General features: G+C 36.6%; 1 protein-coding gene across 5 annotated transcripts in view; it reads left to right on the top strand.

Moving 5' to 3' along the window:
• PCLO (piccolo presynaptic cytomatrix protein) overlaps positions 1-19,938 on the top strand; it is a 409,629-nt gene that overhangs the window by 198,611 nt on the left and 191,080 nt on the right. For all 5 annotated transcript variants that reach the window (XM_059170979.1, XM_059170977.1, XM_059170978.1 and 2 more), the window contains exons 4-5: positions 3,391-4,101; positions 14,538-19,620. In XM_059170979.1, coding sequence (XP_059026962.1) covers positions 3,391-4,101; positions 14,538-19,620 — 5,794 coding nt within the window. The remainder of the gene's footprint in view (positions 1-3,390; positions 4,102-14,537; positions 19,621-19,938) is intronic.

Here is a 19,938-nt window from a genome sequence, read left to right as displayed (position 1 = left end):
GTTGAGTTTGCTAAGTTCTTTATAGATTCTGGACACTAGTCTTTTATCTGATATGTCGTTTGCAAATATCTTCTCCCATTCTGTCAGTTGTCTTTTGATTTTGTTAACTGTTTTCCTCCCCTTTTTAATTCCTTATTGATATTATAACTTCCTCTGCTTGCTGAATTTGTTGGCATTCTAATTTTGGTTCTAGAGCTGCAGAAAGAAGAGACACACATATGAGTCTTCCAATTCAGCATTTCTAATTGTCTGCTGAAAAAATTCTCCTTTGGGATTCATGAATTATCAAATTCCATATGTTCTAAACAAATTCATCAGACAAGCCCATTGAAACTATTATATCCTTTCCATTTCCCTTATATGTAAATATATTTTTACTATATATTTATTTTAACCCGTATCTTAGTCCTCCTACTTTCATGCAAGTTCCATCATGAAATAAACCTTACACATATCCTTGCTCAATGGTATATGTACTCCATAGATATAACTAAAATAAATATATACAGAGTAGATACATAAGTGAATTATGTTTTGTTATTATTTGACATGTAAATTTAGCAAATTCTGTTTCCAAATGAATTTTTTAAACTTTTATTTTATTTTTTAATTTTTATTTTATTTTTTAATTATTTAAATTAAAATTTTAAATTATTTTAAATTTTAGCTTTTTTTATTTTAATTTATTTTTTTTAAAAGATTTATTATGACCTGAGTCGAAGGCAGAGGCTTATACCACTGAGCCACCCAGGTGCCCCCAGATGAATTTTGGTGACAGTTAATCAAAGTGTAAAGTCAAAAGAATTAGACTTGTCTTAATAATCTTATTTCAAATGCAAATCAGTCATGCAACTGAGAGACCAAGTATAAAAATATCAAGTTTAACTGTATAGGGATGGAAATTTAAGGAAAACACAAGTTTGATCTAGCCAGAGATGCTCTCAGGATAAGATCCTTTTTCTTCTAGATTGACATTGTCTTCCTTTTGCCTTGCACACCATACTAGTGTGGTTATCACTGCTTGTAGTTTTATCAAACATTACTTTAAATTGGGAAAAATGAAGTATTTTTTGACACTGTAGGTTACATAGAGGATACCTTGTATCCTCTTACCTAAGTTTTAAATATATGAAAATAATGAGTATATTACTTTGAAATAGTCACTTTGTTTATTTTCTCAACACGTTTTCATTTTAACAAGAGCTGTGTACCACTGTGGTATCATATGCTATTACTTGTAAGATTATGAGATGATAACTTTGTTCCGAAGACTCAGATAAAAGGATCACACTATTATTTTGATAAAAATTCGCAGTGTAATGATACCAGTGTTCCTGGTATATAAAACACTCCCTAACTTCTTTACTTTAGGACCTGGCTTGCCAGGAATGCTTAACGCACACCTGCTTTTGGTTTTTAGAATTTGTGTGACAAAACAGCAATGATGCTGCTTTTGCATCCGCTTTTGTTTTTAAAAGATGGCAGGTTCTGGATGAAAATATCCTCCGATGTGGCTCAACTGAGTCATGGTTTTTAAAACCACAACACAGGTAAAGGTTGATTTTCTGTAGGACTCTGGAAGTGCCCCCTCCGGGGACTATTGGGCAGAAGAGCTGGAGAGAACTTTTTCCTATTTGACACAAGGAATCAAAACCAGTTTCTTTCCTAAGACTTTTCTATAAAGTTCTGATAGAAAGAAGCCACCATTCACTTGAGAGTTGCTGAGACCTGAAATTACAAAGAGAATTGGTATTGTATGATTGTACACAGAAGAGCAAATGAACCTGTAACGCATACTTCTATAGACCACATTTTACAAAAATTAAATAATGGACTTCTGTCCTAACTTTTTAGATAAGTAAATAAGAATTGTAATAGCTTACAGGTTATAAAACAGTCATCATTATTATTTTTTTAAAGATAATATTTATTTGAGTGAGAGGGAGAGAAAGAACACGAGTGGAGGTTGGGGGGAAGGTGCAGATGGATAGCAATGAGCAGACTCCCTGCTCATCCCAGGACCTGGGATCATGACCTGAGCCGAAGGCAGATGCTTAATTGACTGAGCCACCCAAGTGCTCCTAAGTCATTATTATTAAGCAACATTTTTAAAATATCTTTAATGAAATTAGAAGCTGAAATAAGAAATAAAACTTAGATCCCTAATAATATTCTAGAACAATGAATGGTTTTCAGTCCTGTAACTAGAAAGAGTGATCCAGTATGGAAAGCAGCTTGTGAAACTGAACTCAGAAAACAGTGCAACATATGAATATAATACTATTTCTATGCTCTTCCAACCTTGGACTTTACAGAATAGGTATTTGTTAAATGTAACAATTAGAAGCTACATGTATAGCCTTTAGCTCTTACATTATAATATTTATAAGGTAGGAAAAACATAGCATACATCAATAAGGGAAGAATTCTGCAATATTATTAGTCTAACATAATCAGTCTTCCATGCCATCATTTGTATGTGTTATGAGAGATTTGTGTTCAGAATTTAACTTACAAAAGAATCAACCAAGAATTAACCAGTTTATTTACTCCTTCTCCAACCCCCAGGATCCTGCTAAAACAGTTTTAGGAATTCCCCAGGAATTTGCATGTCTTATGACCACCTCAGGCTGTTGGTGCAAATGGCCCACGGATTATACTGAGTAGCAGAAATGCAAGGAACTATTTTAGTCAGAGATTCAAAAAACTCTGGGGGAAAGATATTAAACACTTTGAGCCAATTATTGTGTCTTGCTCAGTTGCATGAGAAATGTGAACATTATTAAGAATGAAATTATTTTTTTAGCCCTAAAGGAGATAGAGAATTATGTACGAATTATTCTTAAAAACTTTTTATGTACTTTGTGAAGTTCTACTCTGGTAGATCGAATTACATTTGACCCACATCAAGAGATAGGAGATTATACGCTAAATCCTAAAAGAACTTTTGCTTAATTGTAGTTACTAGAAAATGACGACAAAATTTAATACTTTTGTGTAAATATATGAAATACCAATTTGAAACCCCCACGCTCCAAAATATTCTGTTTGGAACAAATGCAGATTCTTCACCAAAAAAGTGAATATTCCCCTGACTCCACATACCCTCCCCCCAATCCCAGCTCCATCTTTAATGCTATATTTTTTTTTTCTTTCTTATGGTGAGGAGAGTGAATTGCCAATCTCTAGGGATTCCTCATATTTTTAGATTATAAATAGTCTTTTTGCAGTCTTCCTTAGAAGTCACTATTTAATTGATATGGGAAAAAAGGACCTACCTTCTCCCTATACAAAAGAGCAACTAGAAATCACCAGCTGTTAACTTAATATGGGCATCAAAACAGATCCATTATAATATAGTTAATCTGTTCATTGCTGTTTTCTTTGCAGATTCAAGAATGGCTTTGTTTAAATTGCCAAACCCAGAGAGCAATATCAGGACAGCTCGGAGATATGGGCAAAATGCCATCTACACCTTCAGGACCAAAAGCCTCTCCTATGCCCTTCCCTCCAGAACAACCATCTCAGAAAACAACAATGCCTCCCCAAGCAAAAATGAAAAAGAAGGAACAAGAAGTAAAAACAGAAGCTGAGCAAATACTTCCAGAAAAAGTAAAAGAAATACCATCAGTTGAAAAGATTCTCCCAAAGGTGACCACAGATCACAAACAAGAGAGTCAACTAGAGAAAGATAAAACTTCAGCCCCTCAAGAAGAAAAGCCACCCTCTGAGGACAAAAAGTCACTCCCAGAAGAAAAAAAGCCACCTCCTGAAGAAAAGAAACCAACCTCTGAAGAAAAAAGGCCAGCACCTGAAGACAAAAAGTTACCTCCAGTAACAAAACCATCAGCTCTAGAGGAGGAACAGAAACAAGACTTATTTAAAACTCAATTACCAACCACTGAAGAAAAGCCAGAAGGCATAGTGACTCCACAGGTAGTACAGGAGACGCCACCACAGACCAAAATGGAAGATAAACCCTGTGGCCCGCCTCCAAGTTTGCCCAAGGAAGATGATGAGGCAACTCAAACAATGAAAGAACAACCACAGGCAGCAGGCACAGCAAAGCCTGATCGGGTGGAACCTGGGAAAGAAAAAACAGTAAGTTACATTTTCCTGTCTTTGCACTGTCTTATATATATGAAATTTGTGAATTTTTACCTAAGTACAGAGCGTGCTTAATGGTAATTATGTAAGTGCAAGCCTTGGATTGAAGACACTTTTGGAAATGTGTAACAGTTGCTGAAATGAACAACTGGGGCTTTCTGACAGCTTGATCTAATGTAAATAAAGCATAGGTATCAAATTTATTTTCCTTGCTTTTATGCATATCTGGTAATTTACTGGAATTCTGGAGAGTGATAAGAAGAGTTTCTTAAATAAGTTTCTTCTTCTCCTCTCCTCTATGAACATAAAATCAGTATCCACCTTTAATATAAAATAATATGTGTCTTGGGGCACCTCTGTGGCTCAGTGGGTTAAGCATCTGCCTTGCTTTTAGCTCAGATCATGATTCCAGGGTCCTGAGATCAAACCCCGCATCGGGCTCTCTGCTTGCCAGGGAGCCTTGCTTCCCCCTCCCTCTCTGCCTGCCTCTCTGACTACTTGTGATCTCTCTCTGTCAAATAAATAAATTAAAAATCTTAAAAAAAATTCTATAAAAAAAATGTGACTTTATATAAGTTTCTATTCACTTAGTCACCTGCATTAAGCAAGTCAACATGTTTCTTTCTGCTTGAAAGCCTTTTAAGGAGCCACCAGCCATAAAATGATTAAACTGCAATTGCCCAAAAAAAAAAATGCGTGGCTAAAATTCAGGACAAAAGTAAATTTTGGTATTTAACATGATTTTAATATAACACACTCTATTTGGAGTTTGTTTAATGTGTTTATTATTGAAGGATTATTTATAATCCAGGCATCATCTGAAATAATATATGTTCTCTTTCTTTAATGGCAGCTTTTCAGAGTATCCATTTTAACCTCTATCTGTACAAGCAATAATGTCATTTTTAGAAGAACTCTGTTTTAGAACTACATGAGATCTTACATCATATCTGGTTGAATGATTTTACCTCACAAATAACAGCAGTGACTTGAAGGGAAAAAAATGACTTATCAATATTAAAAGTTAATATTAGAACTTTAATAAGAATCTATAGTACATTTTTTTGGTGTTTTCAGTTTTCACACATGGTTACTAACCCATCTTTGATACATGTTGTATCACTCGTTAAGTAAATCCTGGTCTACCTTCATTACTTGTATGAGTATATCAGAGTCAGAGCTGGTGCCTGTATATTCTTTATTCCAATGGCTGGATCTAGTAACATGACCACCACCCGTTGCTTCTTCTAGCTAACCGCTTGGCAAAACCTGGTGCCTTTGGCTGTTTCTCTGTTTGTGAAGTGCCCCTGGCTTTTGTGACCCTTCCCTTTTGGTTCTCTTTTTGTCTTTCTGCTCATGCTTTATGAGTTGTACTTTGACTTTGTGTATCGCTTTCTTTCCTAATCTCTACGTGATTAGGTTTTCTTTGTGTTTTGCTTTGGTTTGAGTTTTGTCTTCTTTGTTCTTAGGGGAGCCACATGAGCAATTCTTAAGTCTATCTGCAACCGTCCTGGTCCTCTTTTGAGTATCAGATTTGTGTTTTCAAATACCCAGTATGACTTCTGCTTCAAAGCCTTACTGTAAACCGGAAATCATTTGTTTGAATCTCATCTACTCTCTATAGAAGCAGTTTCTTCTGACTTTCTGTTTCTGGTAATGACAATATCATTCATTCGTCTCTAACCTCCCAGTCACTACCCTTTTGAGTACTCTCAGATTTCTTCTTACCTTCCCACTCTTTGCTCTCTGCATCCAATTTATCACATTCCTGTCTGTTGATGCCTATTCCTGAAGATGCTCCTAATGATGGCCTTCATGACCTGTCACTAATGATTCGAGGATTCTAATTATGTCACCATGCCTGCTCCCTGCTCTTTCTCCCTACTTCCATATATATGGTTGTCAGACCTTTTTTTTTGTTTACTTATGCGTGGCAGTTTTATTTTGTTACAGTGACCTCAACAGAAGATGACAAATGTTCATTTTACTTTTTCATTTTTAATAAAAATAACATTTTTATTACAAAAGAATATCTATGAATATTTATTATTTATTCATTTATTTAAATTCAGTTATTCAACATACAGTACATCATTAGTTTTAGTGTAGTGTTCAATAATTCATTAGTTTTGTATAGCACCCAGTGCTCCTTCCATCACATGCCCTCCTTAATAGTCATCACCCAGTTACCCCATCCCCTACCCACTTACTCTCCAATGACCCTCAGTTTGTCTTCTAGAGTTTAGAGAATTATTTTCCAAATTTCACATAATTTAACTCTGTCACTCAGATATTGCTAATGATTTCCCATTGCTTGTTAAAGAATCTAAATAAGAAATAGCCAAATTTTTTGTTAATGTACTTTTAATTTTATTTTACACCTTCATCACTATCTTTTTATCACATCCTTTTCTCACTACTTTTTCTTTTATTTTACTACCTTGGTATGTGTGTACTTATTTCTGAATCAAATGTATACACTGATTTACTAATATATTATTAACAATAGAAAACATTCACAAAAACATAATATAAATCAGTGAAATAAGCTAAAATTATTGTTAGTTTATCTAATATAGATACACTTGATCACCTTAATCACATTAAAATATGATTAATAATAGTATTTTAGAGAAAGCATTGATTGTGCTTTAACATTTTAAAAAATCTTGGTCTAAAGTTTTATGATAGAGCTATTTGAATTTCATCTTTTAAGTTAAGCTAATTTTGGTATTTTGATGTTTAGTTTTAATGACCATCCATAACAAGAATGATAACCTATAAGAATATATCAGAATTAGAAGGACTGGATCAGAGTTTGTACTTGCCAAATCTTGCTACATGTTTTAGTTTGAAACTGAAAATAAATTTTTTTTAAAGATTTTATTTATTTATTTGACAGACAGAGATCACAAGTAGGTAGAGAGGCAGGCAGAGAGAGAGAGAAGGAAGCAGGCTCCCTGCTGGGCAGAGAGCCCAATGCGGGACTCGATCCCACAGAGGCTTTAACCCACTGAGCCACCCAGGTGCCCCTGAAAATAATTTTTTTAATTATGAAAAGTCCACAAACAAATGTTAATCTTCCCTGATACCAATAATTTGTTCTTGCTATCTGTCAGAAAATGAGGAATTTAATATATACATATTTACATAGATATGTGTGTGTATGTGTGTATATGTGTGTGTGTGTGTATATGTATATATATATACATATACATACACACAAATTCCTTTAAAGCCCACTGGAGTTCCGCATCTGGAAGGCTTAGAAGCAGATTATAATACTCTTTTTAAAATTTGTTAAGGGAGCAGATATGACAGTTTTTAAAAATGACATATGCCATTTTATATAGCACAATCACATATTTCCAAATTTCTTTTTCAGAGGGCTGTTTTCACATGATAATTCTCTTAAAGAGAATTTATTTTTCTTTTATTTTTATGTTTGAGTTTTTTTATTTCTATATTTTTATGTTTATTGTTTACTAAATACTTACTAAGTAGCATATTGCTGATAACTAGGGTTTATTTTTTCCCATCTACCTTTCTCCCCGCCCCCCACTATCCCTGTCATTAAAGATAGTCATCAAGATATAAAGGTTCATCGCTATACAACAAACACCACATCCACAAAATCCTGAGTCATTCTTTCCTATTCTGACCTACTTGTCACCAGATATAGTAAATTAACTTCACAGATACTGCTATCTCTGTAATCTTACCCTTTTAAAAATAATAATTCTGTCAAAAAAAGCCAACTCTTCAGTAGGTAATATACTTGGTGGCTTAGAGTAGCACTTTAAATATTACTCAAGCAGAAATAGTATTTAAACTGAAAATATTAAAAATATCTACACTTTGATTCTGTTATTATCAAAACTTTTGCTACTCACTTTGTTATAATTTCTCCCAGACCTTCTAGTTATTTATTTATTCTTTCCAGCAATATTTGCTGACAAAGAAATACAGTTTGATTTGTCACCATATCATTTCGTACATATTACTTCATCCATTTTTCCATGCTGGATATGGAAAGTTTCTCCAGATGACGTGTGACTTTTTTTTTTTGTCTTTTATTATCAAATAAGAAAAATCAAAAGAAGATTGTAAGTGTTTATTTTTCATTTTATTGAAAGTTGGGGAAGTTCTGGAATTTGCAGTAAATTTTAGAAGTTTGTGATGGTGTCATATCACTTGCTATGGTGCTAAAGCATGTTGTGTTTAGGCAAGGTTTGCTATTGGCAATAATGGACATCAATACAGATGTCCAATAGGTTTCCTGATAATGGCAGGTGTTTTTGGCAAACTGTCAGATCTGGTTTAACTTGGTCATCATTGCCTTTATGTTGCAATGTGGCTGATGAAAAGCTTGTAATGATATGAGGAATGTCAGCTTCTTTAGTAATGTGTTTGTCGTGTGTTTGTGTATTTCTTATGTTATTATCTTTATGACGTGATTTTTGTTTTGCAAGTATCTTTTGTCTACCACTTACCTGTAACAGGAAAGCAGGTATAATTGCTAATAAGTAATAAAAGCCAGAGAGCTGCCCAACTGAATAGGAAACTTCAGTGTAAAGATGGATGAATAAAGTGACTACCTCACTATAACTTCTCCTTAGAGTGTAACTCCCAGTTTTTCCTCAGGATTCCTTATAGAACTGGAACCAACTCATATAAGAAGTAAAGGAATATTAGTGTCAGTCCATTTATTAAATATTAGAAGCATGTAATTTTGAATTAAAAATATAGTAAAAATCTTTACATCTACTTCTTCTGGCCCATTAGATCATTTTCAAACTCACCTAGGCTTTTGCATCCCATGGCCAAGACTCCTGTCCACATAACTTAGTTTGGCTTTCTCAGCCCTGTGGAATATGGCTCCAGTATAACTTGCACTCAGGTCCCTGTACATTGTTGCTGCTCACTTCCGTCAGCCTGAAATGACCACTTTTCTCCTCGGTGGCTGTCACTTCTGCTGTTAAACTCCCTGTGTTGACTGGTGTTAAGTTTGTTTTTTGTTTGAAATCAAGATAATATTCTTAATTTATCTCTTAGAATATTCTCGGCACTATGTTAAGTCTTTTCTCAATTGTTTCATCCGCACAACAGTGGATGAGGTAAATATTGATCTTCTTTAAATTGAAGAAAACTGAATTTCTGTACCCAGGATCATATGGCTAAGAATTTGGCAAAGCCAAGATTATAGTCCAGTTCTGATTATAAAAGAGTGGCTTTTCAAGACTACACATCAGTCTTATAACACTTGTACCATACTGCCAATAATTATGATAACTATTCTTCTCTTAGCAACTACTGCTATAATTCCATGTCATTTGTGTCCTTCGTATTTTCATAGTATATTGTTTACATTTTTTTGTCACCATATCTTTTTGTCTGTCCATTTATTCTTCTCAGTCAAAATGTGTTTGTCAAATGAAATTAAAATGCATCCTCAAATATAATAACTAATTTGAAAGATAGTCTTCTTTACTTTTTTGTTTACTATTTTAAAATTTCATGTTGCTACAGAGTTCTCTTGTTATCTATATACTTAAACAGAATACTGCTTGTCTGCATGTGATGTATTACATTGAAGCACTGTAGCTCTCCTGATAAACACCAAAATTTGAACATCCGTTAGCATAAACTTTTATTTTTGCCTAAAATGACCAAGACGTTAATAATCAAGTTACGTAGAAGTCATTGTATATAATGACAGCATAATCGGAATGAAAAATAATGGGTTTTTCTGTTGTGAAAAAGATTCCCGTGTAGGTGAGAATTTTCAGTTTTTCTCTCCAATCCCACTGAACATTATGGACTTAATTTTTAGAGTGTTCAGAACAATCAGGCTAGTAATCCATTTTGACCCTTCCATTGTATAAATGATTAAAGATCATTCATTTGTTGTTTTACTTTGGCACATTGAAATAAATGGCTTTGAAAAATTAAGCTATATCGCATCCTTTCTTTGTAAGTATTAAATTTACCAACAACATGGCAATATTCAGTAAACTTCCATTTGCCTTTCGTATGAAAAGCTAAACATCTCTGCATTTATGAAAGGGGCTGAACTGAGTTTGCCAGTACAGGTGTGTCTTGGCACTTTCTACATCACTAGAGAAGGCTTCAGGACATGCCACCATCGAAGAGTTTCAAATGGGTCAAGTTCATCACTGCCTCTCTCTGACTGGTCTCCAGGTCAGTAAATGGCAGGGAAATATTAGAAGGAAAAGGAATTCTCCACTCTCTACTTTTAGTTAGTAAGTAAAAAAAATATATATATAAATATATATGAATCTTAGCCTCTGGAAATTTTGCATAATTATTTCATATACACAGCTAGAAAGGCTCAAGTACTGTAATTCTATACATGGGAAAAGTGCAATAACAGTAACAGTAAAAGTAAGTGCAGTAGGCTCTAATGCTAAATGTACTCAGAAAAATGCACAGAAAATGTGTTCCTCAGGGGAATTGAGAAATGACATTGCTATTAAAAAAATAAAAAGGTATGCAGGTATGCTTAAATTATGTTTGTTCCCACTCACTGCCTCCAAGTGACAAACAAAAATTCTTGTGTAAAAAGTAGATGCATGGAATTTTCCTCTTAAATAATCATTTCAGAGGTCATTCTAGATGGTATTACGTGTAAAAAATGAAATAGATAATTAATTTCATTTTCTGGTTACCCATTCAAATGAAGAAAATAATGCATACATAAGAAAATTCAGTGATATTTATACATATACATATATGTGTTATATATAATATATATGTAATTTATAAAGAACTATTTGAATCTGTTCATTTCAGTAAATCTTAATATATTTTAATATATTATCATAAATAGTTTAACATTCTTCTCAAAAATAAGTATACAACCATACTTTTTTTTTTAATATTTTATTTATTTATTTGACAGAGAGAAATCACAAGTAGGCAGAGAGGCAGGCAGAGAGAGAGAGAGAGGAAAGCAGGCTCTCTGCTCAGCAGAGAGCCCCATGCGGGACTCAATCCCAGGACCCTGGGATCATGACCTGAGCCGAAGGCAGCAGCTTAACCCACTGAGCCACCCAGGCGCCCCCATACTTTTTTTTTTAATAACCATATTTTTTTTTTGGAGCAACTAGGAGAAAACTCTCAATCTTTTAGTCCTAGGGACTTAGAAATTTAGATATAAATAAGTCAAATTACACCTCCCTCTTGTAAATCCTTTGTTCATATTCCTCTAGAGTTACAGTACTCCAGACAGCCATTGGAAGATTAAATAATTAGAGAAAACCAAATCCAACTTACACACTGTGTTTTATGATCTTCTCAGTACCATCTACTTTGATCAAATTATTCCCTTGTTAATATATATCTATATATCTATATATATCCATGAATCACGAGTTTGCAGTGTTAAATCTATATAGCCCAGTTAACTTGTCTGGGGATAAATACTTGGACAGATGAGTATCTCAGTATATCTATCTCTGCATATGAAGAGCAACTTTTTTCTTTTTTTTTGATTTTAGCAGCAGAGGGTAAAGAAATGAACATGTAGGATCCTTAAAGAGGCAAAGAGCTTGGTCAGCATATGATCTGGTAGTTAATAACTAACAGTATAATGAAAAAACAGAAGGTCACTCTCCTCTCTCAGGAGACTTTACTCCTGTGCTAGCTAGTGTGAGAAGAGTTGACATTATGAATTTTCTTTTTTTCAATTTACTGTGTCACAATAAATCCATGACCAACTGTTTCTTCTAAATAGTTTAGACAAATGCCCTTTGGTCACCTAACTTGATTTTCTTATTAACCACCCCAAACATTTTATCTTAGACCCATAAGCCTGTAGAGAAAATGTTTGCAGCCGTTAGCCACTTCATAATATGGAAAGGAAGAGTCATTTAGAGGGAAAAATCATCACAGCATCATCATGCATAAATAATGATTGAATCCTCTGCGGAATGTGGAGGAAAGAGACCAGGAGAGGGGCAAGAGGGGGAAGTGGGTAGAACATGGTACTAAGGAAGGAAAGAAAACATGATCCTATGGAGAAAGACCACAGAAGGGGATTGTAGGTATTTTGATATTTATGTGTGTTAGTCTTCTATCTAATGTATCTTGATTTCCTTTTTACATTGCATGTCTGGTCCTATTCTTATTTTTGTAAAATGTAGACCTTGTAGAATTCATTGTATGAAACTATAACTTTTCTTTTATTATTATACTCAATTGTTATATATAACAATGGTTACATTTCCTCCATATATATGGATAATTTATTACCTTGTTCTGTTTTATAAGTTATGCAGACACAAAATAAAGAATATAAATGACACCTTCACAAATTTGATTTCTTTTTATTTTATTTTTTTTTCCTCACAAGGAGCTTAGGTGCCCCATCACTCTGGTTACAGTATTTACTGTGATTTAGTGAAGGTTGGGGAGGAAGATAAGGAAAGACATAGAAAGCATATTGAACTCAAAAAAATTGTGCTCATCATTGTGTGGGATGTGAGGAGAGAGGAACATCCGTCCACTTGGACCATCTAGAAAGATTTTGTTATAAATGTGCTTCTTCTGTGCTTACCTCTTTAATGTGCATCTCTTAAGACAAAGGAACCAAAATTAGTCAGGTGCTCATCGGCCCTACTACTAAAAGTCTTACCGCTGCTGAAAAGTAAGTTTTTCCTGGGGAGACATCTGAAATGACCCATGGAAGTTAATTCATGGTAAACCAAAGAGTACATATGGGTTTTTATTTTTTTGCATAAAGTCATGAATAATATATCACCACTTTTTAAAAATTTGAGTTGTGTCATGTTGTAAATTTGGCCAAAACATTTTACCATATAATGCATTCAAGATACATCTCTAACCATACCTAGTAACAACAGGTAGTGAGAACATGAATGTAAAATGAATATCAAACTGACAGCATCTGTATTTGAGAACTCTATAGCTAAAGGAAGAAGGGAAAGGAAAAGGAGGAGGAGGAGAGAGGAAAGAGGAGAGAAGGAAGGAAGGTTTTTGCATGTTTGTTTTTTTGTTGTTCAACCTGACCTCTATCTGTTCATTTGGGCTACAAATGGGTTGGAGGAACCCATGCATACAAACCCACTGAAAATATTGAGATGGTTAGTTCAGTATACAGACTTAGTGGAATTGAGATGGCCTCTTAGTCCAGGGTCAGACAGAACATGTCCTCCTGGGGCTCGTTTTCTGATCTCTTCATTCCACAGGGCTGTGGGGTTATTTTAACACTCTACTTTAAGCATGGAAACCAACTGGATTAGTTGAGTTTTATTTTGCTCATAGATATTTTTAATTTGGACTTGTGCAAAAAGTCTCTATGTTTATCATTTTCATTTAAGGCTTCTCTGATTCTTGAACCGAATTGCTGACATGGCTCATCACAGCCAAAGGAATGCAGCAGATTAAGGCTGTGATTTGTCTACTTAGTGTCTCAGCTCCCTGGAAAGCCCATGGTCCTATTTACAAAAGTTTGTTATTGTACTAGTTAAAAGGAACTGACTTTGACATAGTGTAAAGGTAAAAGTCCAAGTATTTTCAAAATCAGAAGACATTTATAAATGACATTTATTAACTATCTTTGAAGTATGATGCTGAAGATAAATAAGATTAACACCGCTACAAAAGCCATAAGTCAGACTAATTACTACATAACTTTTTCAGTATTTCAATATTATTAAATATTAGTGATAATTACTAATAATAATTATTGTAAACTTTTCAAAGTCTCTAAACCTTCACTTCAAATGATATAGAATAATAATATTAACAACAATTCCAAGGAAATGTAGTGTCTTAATGTCTTTTAAAGTGTCTTAAAAGACACTTAGTAGTGTCTTATTTGAATCTCTCTCTAAAAAAAAATCTCTTATCTTACTCAGATAGATATCATTATGGTCATATTACCTGCATGTTTTTGTTAAGTAAATTTTCCAACATCTCTTACAACTTGTAGCAAGGTACAAAGCCCATCCTCTGATTTTTTTTCTTTCTTTTCTTGTCTTCATGATTCAAAAGTATTGATTATATTAATGAAAAGATTAATCTTTTTATTTGACACTTTGTACCTTTTTCCCAAAGTAAATGAACTGAGAAAGATAATGATGTGTTTGAAAGAAAATGGAATTGAAATGTAAAAACATAGAGAGTATTAATGGAAAAAATAAGGTCATTGAGAATTGACATTTAATTAAACTTAGGTTAAATGAAAACTAACCATAGTCAATATGTATCAACTCCTTTCACTTTCTTGTATCCAAAGATTAAAAAAAAAAAAAAATACTGGCATATAGTTAAAAAAAAATCCTATAATTATTCCTCAGTTCATAGTAGTTATTTGGGAGTAATAGAGAGGCCATGTTACCAGTTTAATCATGTTAAGTTTTCCTATATCTTTTCCTCCCTGCTAGGAAAAGGAAGATGACAAATCAGACACCTCAAGTTCTCAGCAACCAAAAAGCCCACAAGGTCTGAGTGACACAGGATATTCTTCTGATGGGATATCAAGTTCACTTGGTGAAATTCCAAGTCTTATTCCAAGTGATGAAAAAGATTTGCTCAAGGGACTCAAAAAGGACTCTTTTTCACAAGAAAGCAGCCCTTCCAGCCCCTCAGATTTGGCTAAGTTAGAAAGTACGGTCCTATCCATTTTGGAAGCTCAGGCAAGTACACTTGTTGAAGAAAAAACAGAAAAGAAAACCCAACCTCCTGAGGTTACTTGTGAGCCGCCCAAGGACCAACCAAAAACTCAGAGTTTATCTGAAACCCTAGAAACCACAGTTGCAGAAGAGGAGCTCACAAAGAGTCAAGAAGAAAAAGACATGTTAAAAAAAGATAGCCAACAAGATGGTCCTTCCAGAAAGGACCGTGAAGAGAAGTCTGAGTTTGTTGATGACACAGCTACTAGAAGACAGTCTTATGATTCAGTTGAAGACAGTAGCGAAAGTGAGAACTCACCTCTTCCACAAAGAAAACGGAGAACTAGTGTTGGTTCATCGAGCAGTGATGAGTATAAACAGGAAGATAGCCAAGGATCTGGTGAAGAGGAGGACTTTATTCGAAAGCAGATCATAGAAATGAGTGCCGATGAAGATGCTTCAGGTTCTGAAGATGATGAGTTCATTAGGAGCCAACTCAAAGAGATAAGTAGCAGCCTTGAGAGCCAGAAGAAGGAAGAAACAAAAGGGAAAGGGAAGGCGACACCAGGGAAACATAGGCGACTAACTCGGAAAAGCAGTACAAGCTTTGATGATGATGCAGGGAGACGCCATTCATGGCATGATGAAGATGATGAGACTTTCGATGAAAGTCCTGAGCTTAAGTACAGAGAGACTAAAAGTCAGGAGAGTGAAGAGCTTGTAATTGCTGGAGGAGGAGGGCTACGTCGATTCAAAACAATTGAACTTAACAGCACAATAGCAGATAAATACTCTGCAGAGTCCTCACAGAAAAAAACAACTTTGTATTTTGATGAGGAGCCAGAATTAGAAATGGAAAGCCTGACAGACTCTCCAGAAGATAGGTCAAGGGGGGAAGGATCTTCTAGTCTTCATGCTTCCAGCTTCACCCCTGGCACATCCCCTACATCAGTGTCGTCACTGGATGAGGACAGTGACAGTAGCCCAAGTCACAAAAAGGGAGAGAGCAAACAACAACGTAAAGCTCGGCACAGGTCACATGGTCCTCTTTTACCTACTATTGAAGATTCTTCAGAGGAAGAAGAATTGAGAGAGGAAGAAGAATTATTAAAGGAGCAAGAAAAGCAGCGGGAATTGGAGCAGCAACAAAGAAAGACTTCTAGTAAGAAATCAAAGAAAGATAAAGATGAACTTCGAGCACAGAGAAGGAGGGAAAGACCAAAGACACCACCCAGTAATCTCTCTCCCATTGAAGATGCATCTCCAACGGAGGAGTTACGTCAGGCTGCAGAAATGGAGGAACTCCATCGATCTTCTTGTTCTGAATACTCACCTAGCATAGAGTCAGACCCGGAAGGTTTTGAAATAAGCCCAGAAAAAATAATAGAAGTGCAAAAAGTTTATAAATTGCCCACAGCTGTGTCTTTGTTCTCTCCAACAGATGAGCAATCTATTATGCAGAAAGAAGGTGGCCAAAAGGCATTAAAAAGTGCCGAGGAGATGTATGAAGAAATGATGCATAAAACCCACAAATATAAAGCTTTTCCAGGTGCAACTGAACGAGATGAAATATTTGAAAAAGAGCCTTTGTATGGCGGGATGTTAATAGAGGATTATATTTATGAATCTCTAGTAGAGGACACATACAATGGTTCAGTAGATGGCAGTCTGCTAACAAGGCAAGAAGATGAAAATGGATTTATGCAGCAGAGAGGGAAAGATCAAAAAACAAGAATTCCAGAACAGATTTATGAAGATCCTATGCAAAAAATAACAGACCTCCAGAAAGAGTTTTATCAGTTAGAAAGCTTACATTCTGTTGTGCCTCAAGAAGACATCGTTTCAAGCTCTTTTATCATCCCGGAAAGCCATGAGATAGTGGATCTGGGTAGTATGGTAACTTCTACCAGTGAAGAAAAAAAATTATTAGATGCTGATGCTGCCTATGAAGAACTCATGAAGAGGCAACAGATGCAGTTAACACCTGGATCCAGTCCAACCCAGCCCCCCATCACGGACGATATGACCGAGTCTACCATGGACTTTGACAGGGTACCCGATGCATCTTTGACATCAAGTGTTCTCTCGGGGGCATCTCTTACAGATTCCACCAGCAGTGCAACGCTTTCTATCCCAGATGTCAAAATAACCCAACATTTCTCAACAGAAGAAATTGAGGATGAATATGTAACTGATTATACAAGGGAAATTCAAGAGATAATTGCCCACGAATCACTGATTTTGACCTACTCTGAGCCTTCAGAAAGTGCTACATCTGTCCCACCCTCTGACACACCCTCTCTCACGTCATCTGTTTCTTCAGTTTGTACCACAGATAGCTCCTCACCCATTACTACACTGGATAGCATAACCACAGTTTATACAGAGCCCGTGGACATAGTAACTAAACTGGAAGATTCTGAGATTTCTTCATCAACGTATTTTCCAGGCAGCATCATAGACTATCCAGAAGAAATAAGTGTATCTTTAGATCGGACTGCCGTACCAGATGGAAGAACTAGTGCGGATCATGTTGTGATTTCCTTATCTGATATGGAACCTCCTATCATAGAATCTGTAGGAACTGTACCTGAGGGGCTCATTGCTGACACTGTTTCCACTGACTCATCTACATCTGAAAAAGACCCAGGGAAGAAAGACAAGAGGGACACTGGGAATGGAATTATTCTTGAGGTTTTAGAAGCTTACAGAGATAAAAGGGAAAAGTCTGAGGTTGAACTAACAAAAATGGGCTTATCTGAAACTGTGTTTGATCACCCTCCTTCTTCTGCTGGTGCCGTGGAGGAGCAAGTTCTAGCAACATGCTTTCTGTCTGGACAGGTCTTTGATCAAGCAAAACCTGCATCTCCATTACCATCTGGCAGTCCTTCTGTTACGTCTCTTCCAAAGAAAACTCATCCATTCTTTAGAAGTTCTTCTTTGGATGCATCAGCCCAACCTCCTCCCCCACCTCCCCCTCCCCCTCCGCCACCACCTCCTCCTCCTCCCCCTCCTCCTCCACCTCTTCCTCCACCAACCTCACCTAAACCACCTGTTCATCCTAAAAAAAAGCTAACAGTTACAGCTCCAGTGACTCTAACTCCTACGGCTACACCTCTAGTTGATGCTGTTACTACAGTAGAGGCCACAGCTCTTCCAAGAAGTAGTGGCTTACCTGTAACAAAAATATGTACCACTGCGCCTCCTCCTGTTCCTCCTAAACCATCTTCCATCCCATCTGGACTTGTATTTACACACAGACCTGAGCCAAGTAAACCTCCAATTGCCCCGAAACCAGCAGTTCCTCAGCCTCCAGTAACTACGCAAAAATCAGCAGATACACACCCCAAACCAACAGGTCTATCTTTAACCTCAAATATGACACTAAATTTGGTGACTTCAGCAGATTATAAATTACCTTCCCCTACTTCCCCACTTTCTCCTCACTCTAACAAGTCCTCCCCAAGATATTCCAAATCCCTCATGGAAACCTACGTGGTTATCACATTGCCATCTGAACCTGGGACTCCAACAGATTCTTCAGCTAGTCAAGCGATTACCAGTTGGCCCCTGGGATCACCCCCCAAAGACCTGATTTCCATCGAACCAGTGTTTTCTGTAGTTCCTCCTTTAACAACTGCAGGAATGCCAAGTACTTCAGAACAGAGCTTATACCTCTCTGGAACTCTGGAGACATTTTCTGCCCTCCCTGTCAAAGCGCTCTCTTCATTTCAAGCAGCCCCAACTTCAGGAACACAGTTTTTCACAACTGAAGTTTCTAAGGCTGAGGTTTCAGCAGCCAGAAGTGCAGTCCCTAGTGTTGGTCTCAGCAGTGTCACTATCTCCGTTCCTCCAGAGCCTCTTGCTCTAGATAACCTACATTTAGAGAAGCGTCAGCATAAGGAAAATGGAAAGGTGCAGCTTGTTGGGGATGCCATTGATTTGCGTACGGTACCAAAAGTGGAAGTGAAAGCGACTGAAAAGTGTATGGATCTTTCTGCTTCCACTATGGATATGAAAAGGCAGATCACTGCCAGTGACGTTTATGGCAGACAGATGAGTGCTGTCCAACCCTCTATTATAAATCTCAGCGCTACTCCATCGGTAGTAAGGCCGATGGCCGTGGTCACTGAGACAGTGACTGTTGCCACATGCGCTGCTAGTTCAAGTTACACCACTGGCGCAGAAAGCCTAATGGGCACAGCACATGCAACAACAGCACCACTCCAGCTTACTACATCAAAGCACGCTGAGCCTCCCTACAGGATACCAAGTGGCCAGGTTTTCCCTGCAGTTAGGGAGGACGCACCCATAAACTTATCCTTGGGTACTTCAGCACACCCGATGACATCAGCTATTACAAAACCTGTGACTGTGCCTCCTGTTGGTGTCACAAATGGATGGACTGATGGCATCACATCCCAGGGGGTCACTGACGGGGAAGTAGTAGACCTCAGTACAACAAAGTCTCACAGAACTGTTGTAACAATGGATGAATCCACCTCCGGTGCAGTGACCAAAATAATAGAAGACGACGAAAAGCCTGTTGACCTGACTGCAGGGAGAAGAGCCGTATGCTGCGACATGGTTTATAAGTTACCCTTTGGAAGGAGCTGCACAGCGCAGCAGCCTCCAACTACTCTTCCTGAGGATCGTTTTGGTTATAGGGATGACCACTATCAATATGATCGATCAGGGCCATATGGATATAGGGGGATTGGGGGAATGAAACCTTCCATGTCTGACACGAATTTAGCAGAAGCCGGACATTTTTTCTATAAAAGTAAAAATGCTTTTGATTATTCTGGAGGAACTGATGCAGCAGTAGATCTAACTTCAGGGAGAATTACTACAGGTCAGTATGATGTGGCAGCAGACCTTTCCTTGAAGTGTCATTATGGTGTCCCTCATCTCATTTCAGGATGAAAAATGCAGTCCCTTTTCTGATTTTGTTACTTTTTCCCTTTCTTTGGATGTTTTGGCAACACATTTCAGAGTACACGTGCGCTTTTGTTCCTTCATTTTTTTTTAATTTGTTCTGCCCAAAGTCACCCGCATGTGCCTGCATGTTCAGCATCGCTTTGATTCCACATCTAATTAGGTTAACCTGTGGATTTGCATGCAGCCCCATTCATTATGTTCGTCAAGATTGAGAGGGCCTTCAACCCCCAAA

This window comes from Mustela lutreola, chromosome 4 (genome assembly GCF_030435805.1).
Source record: "Mustela lutreola isolate mMusLut2 chromosome 4, mMusLut2.pri, whole genome shotgun sequence".
Taxonomy (NCBI): Eukaryota; Metazoa; Chordata; class Mammalia; order Carnivora; family Mustelidae; genus Mustela; species Mustela lutreola.
Note: the sequence above shows the minus strand (reverse complement) of the source record. Positions and strands in the feature narration are given on the sequence as shown.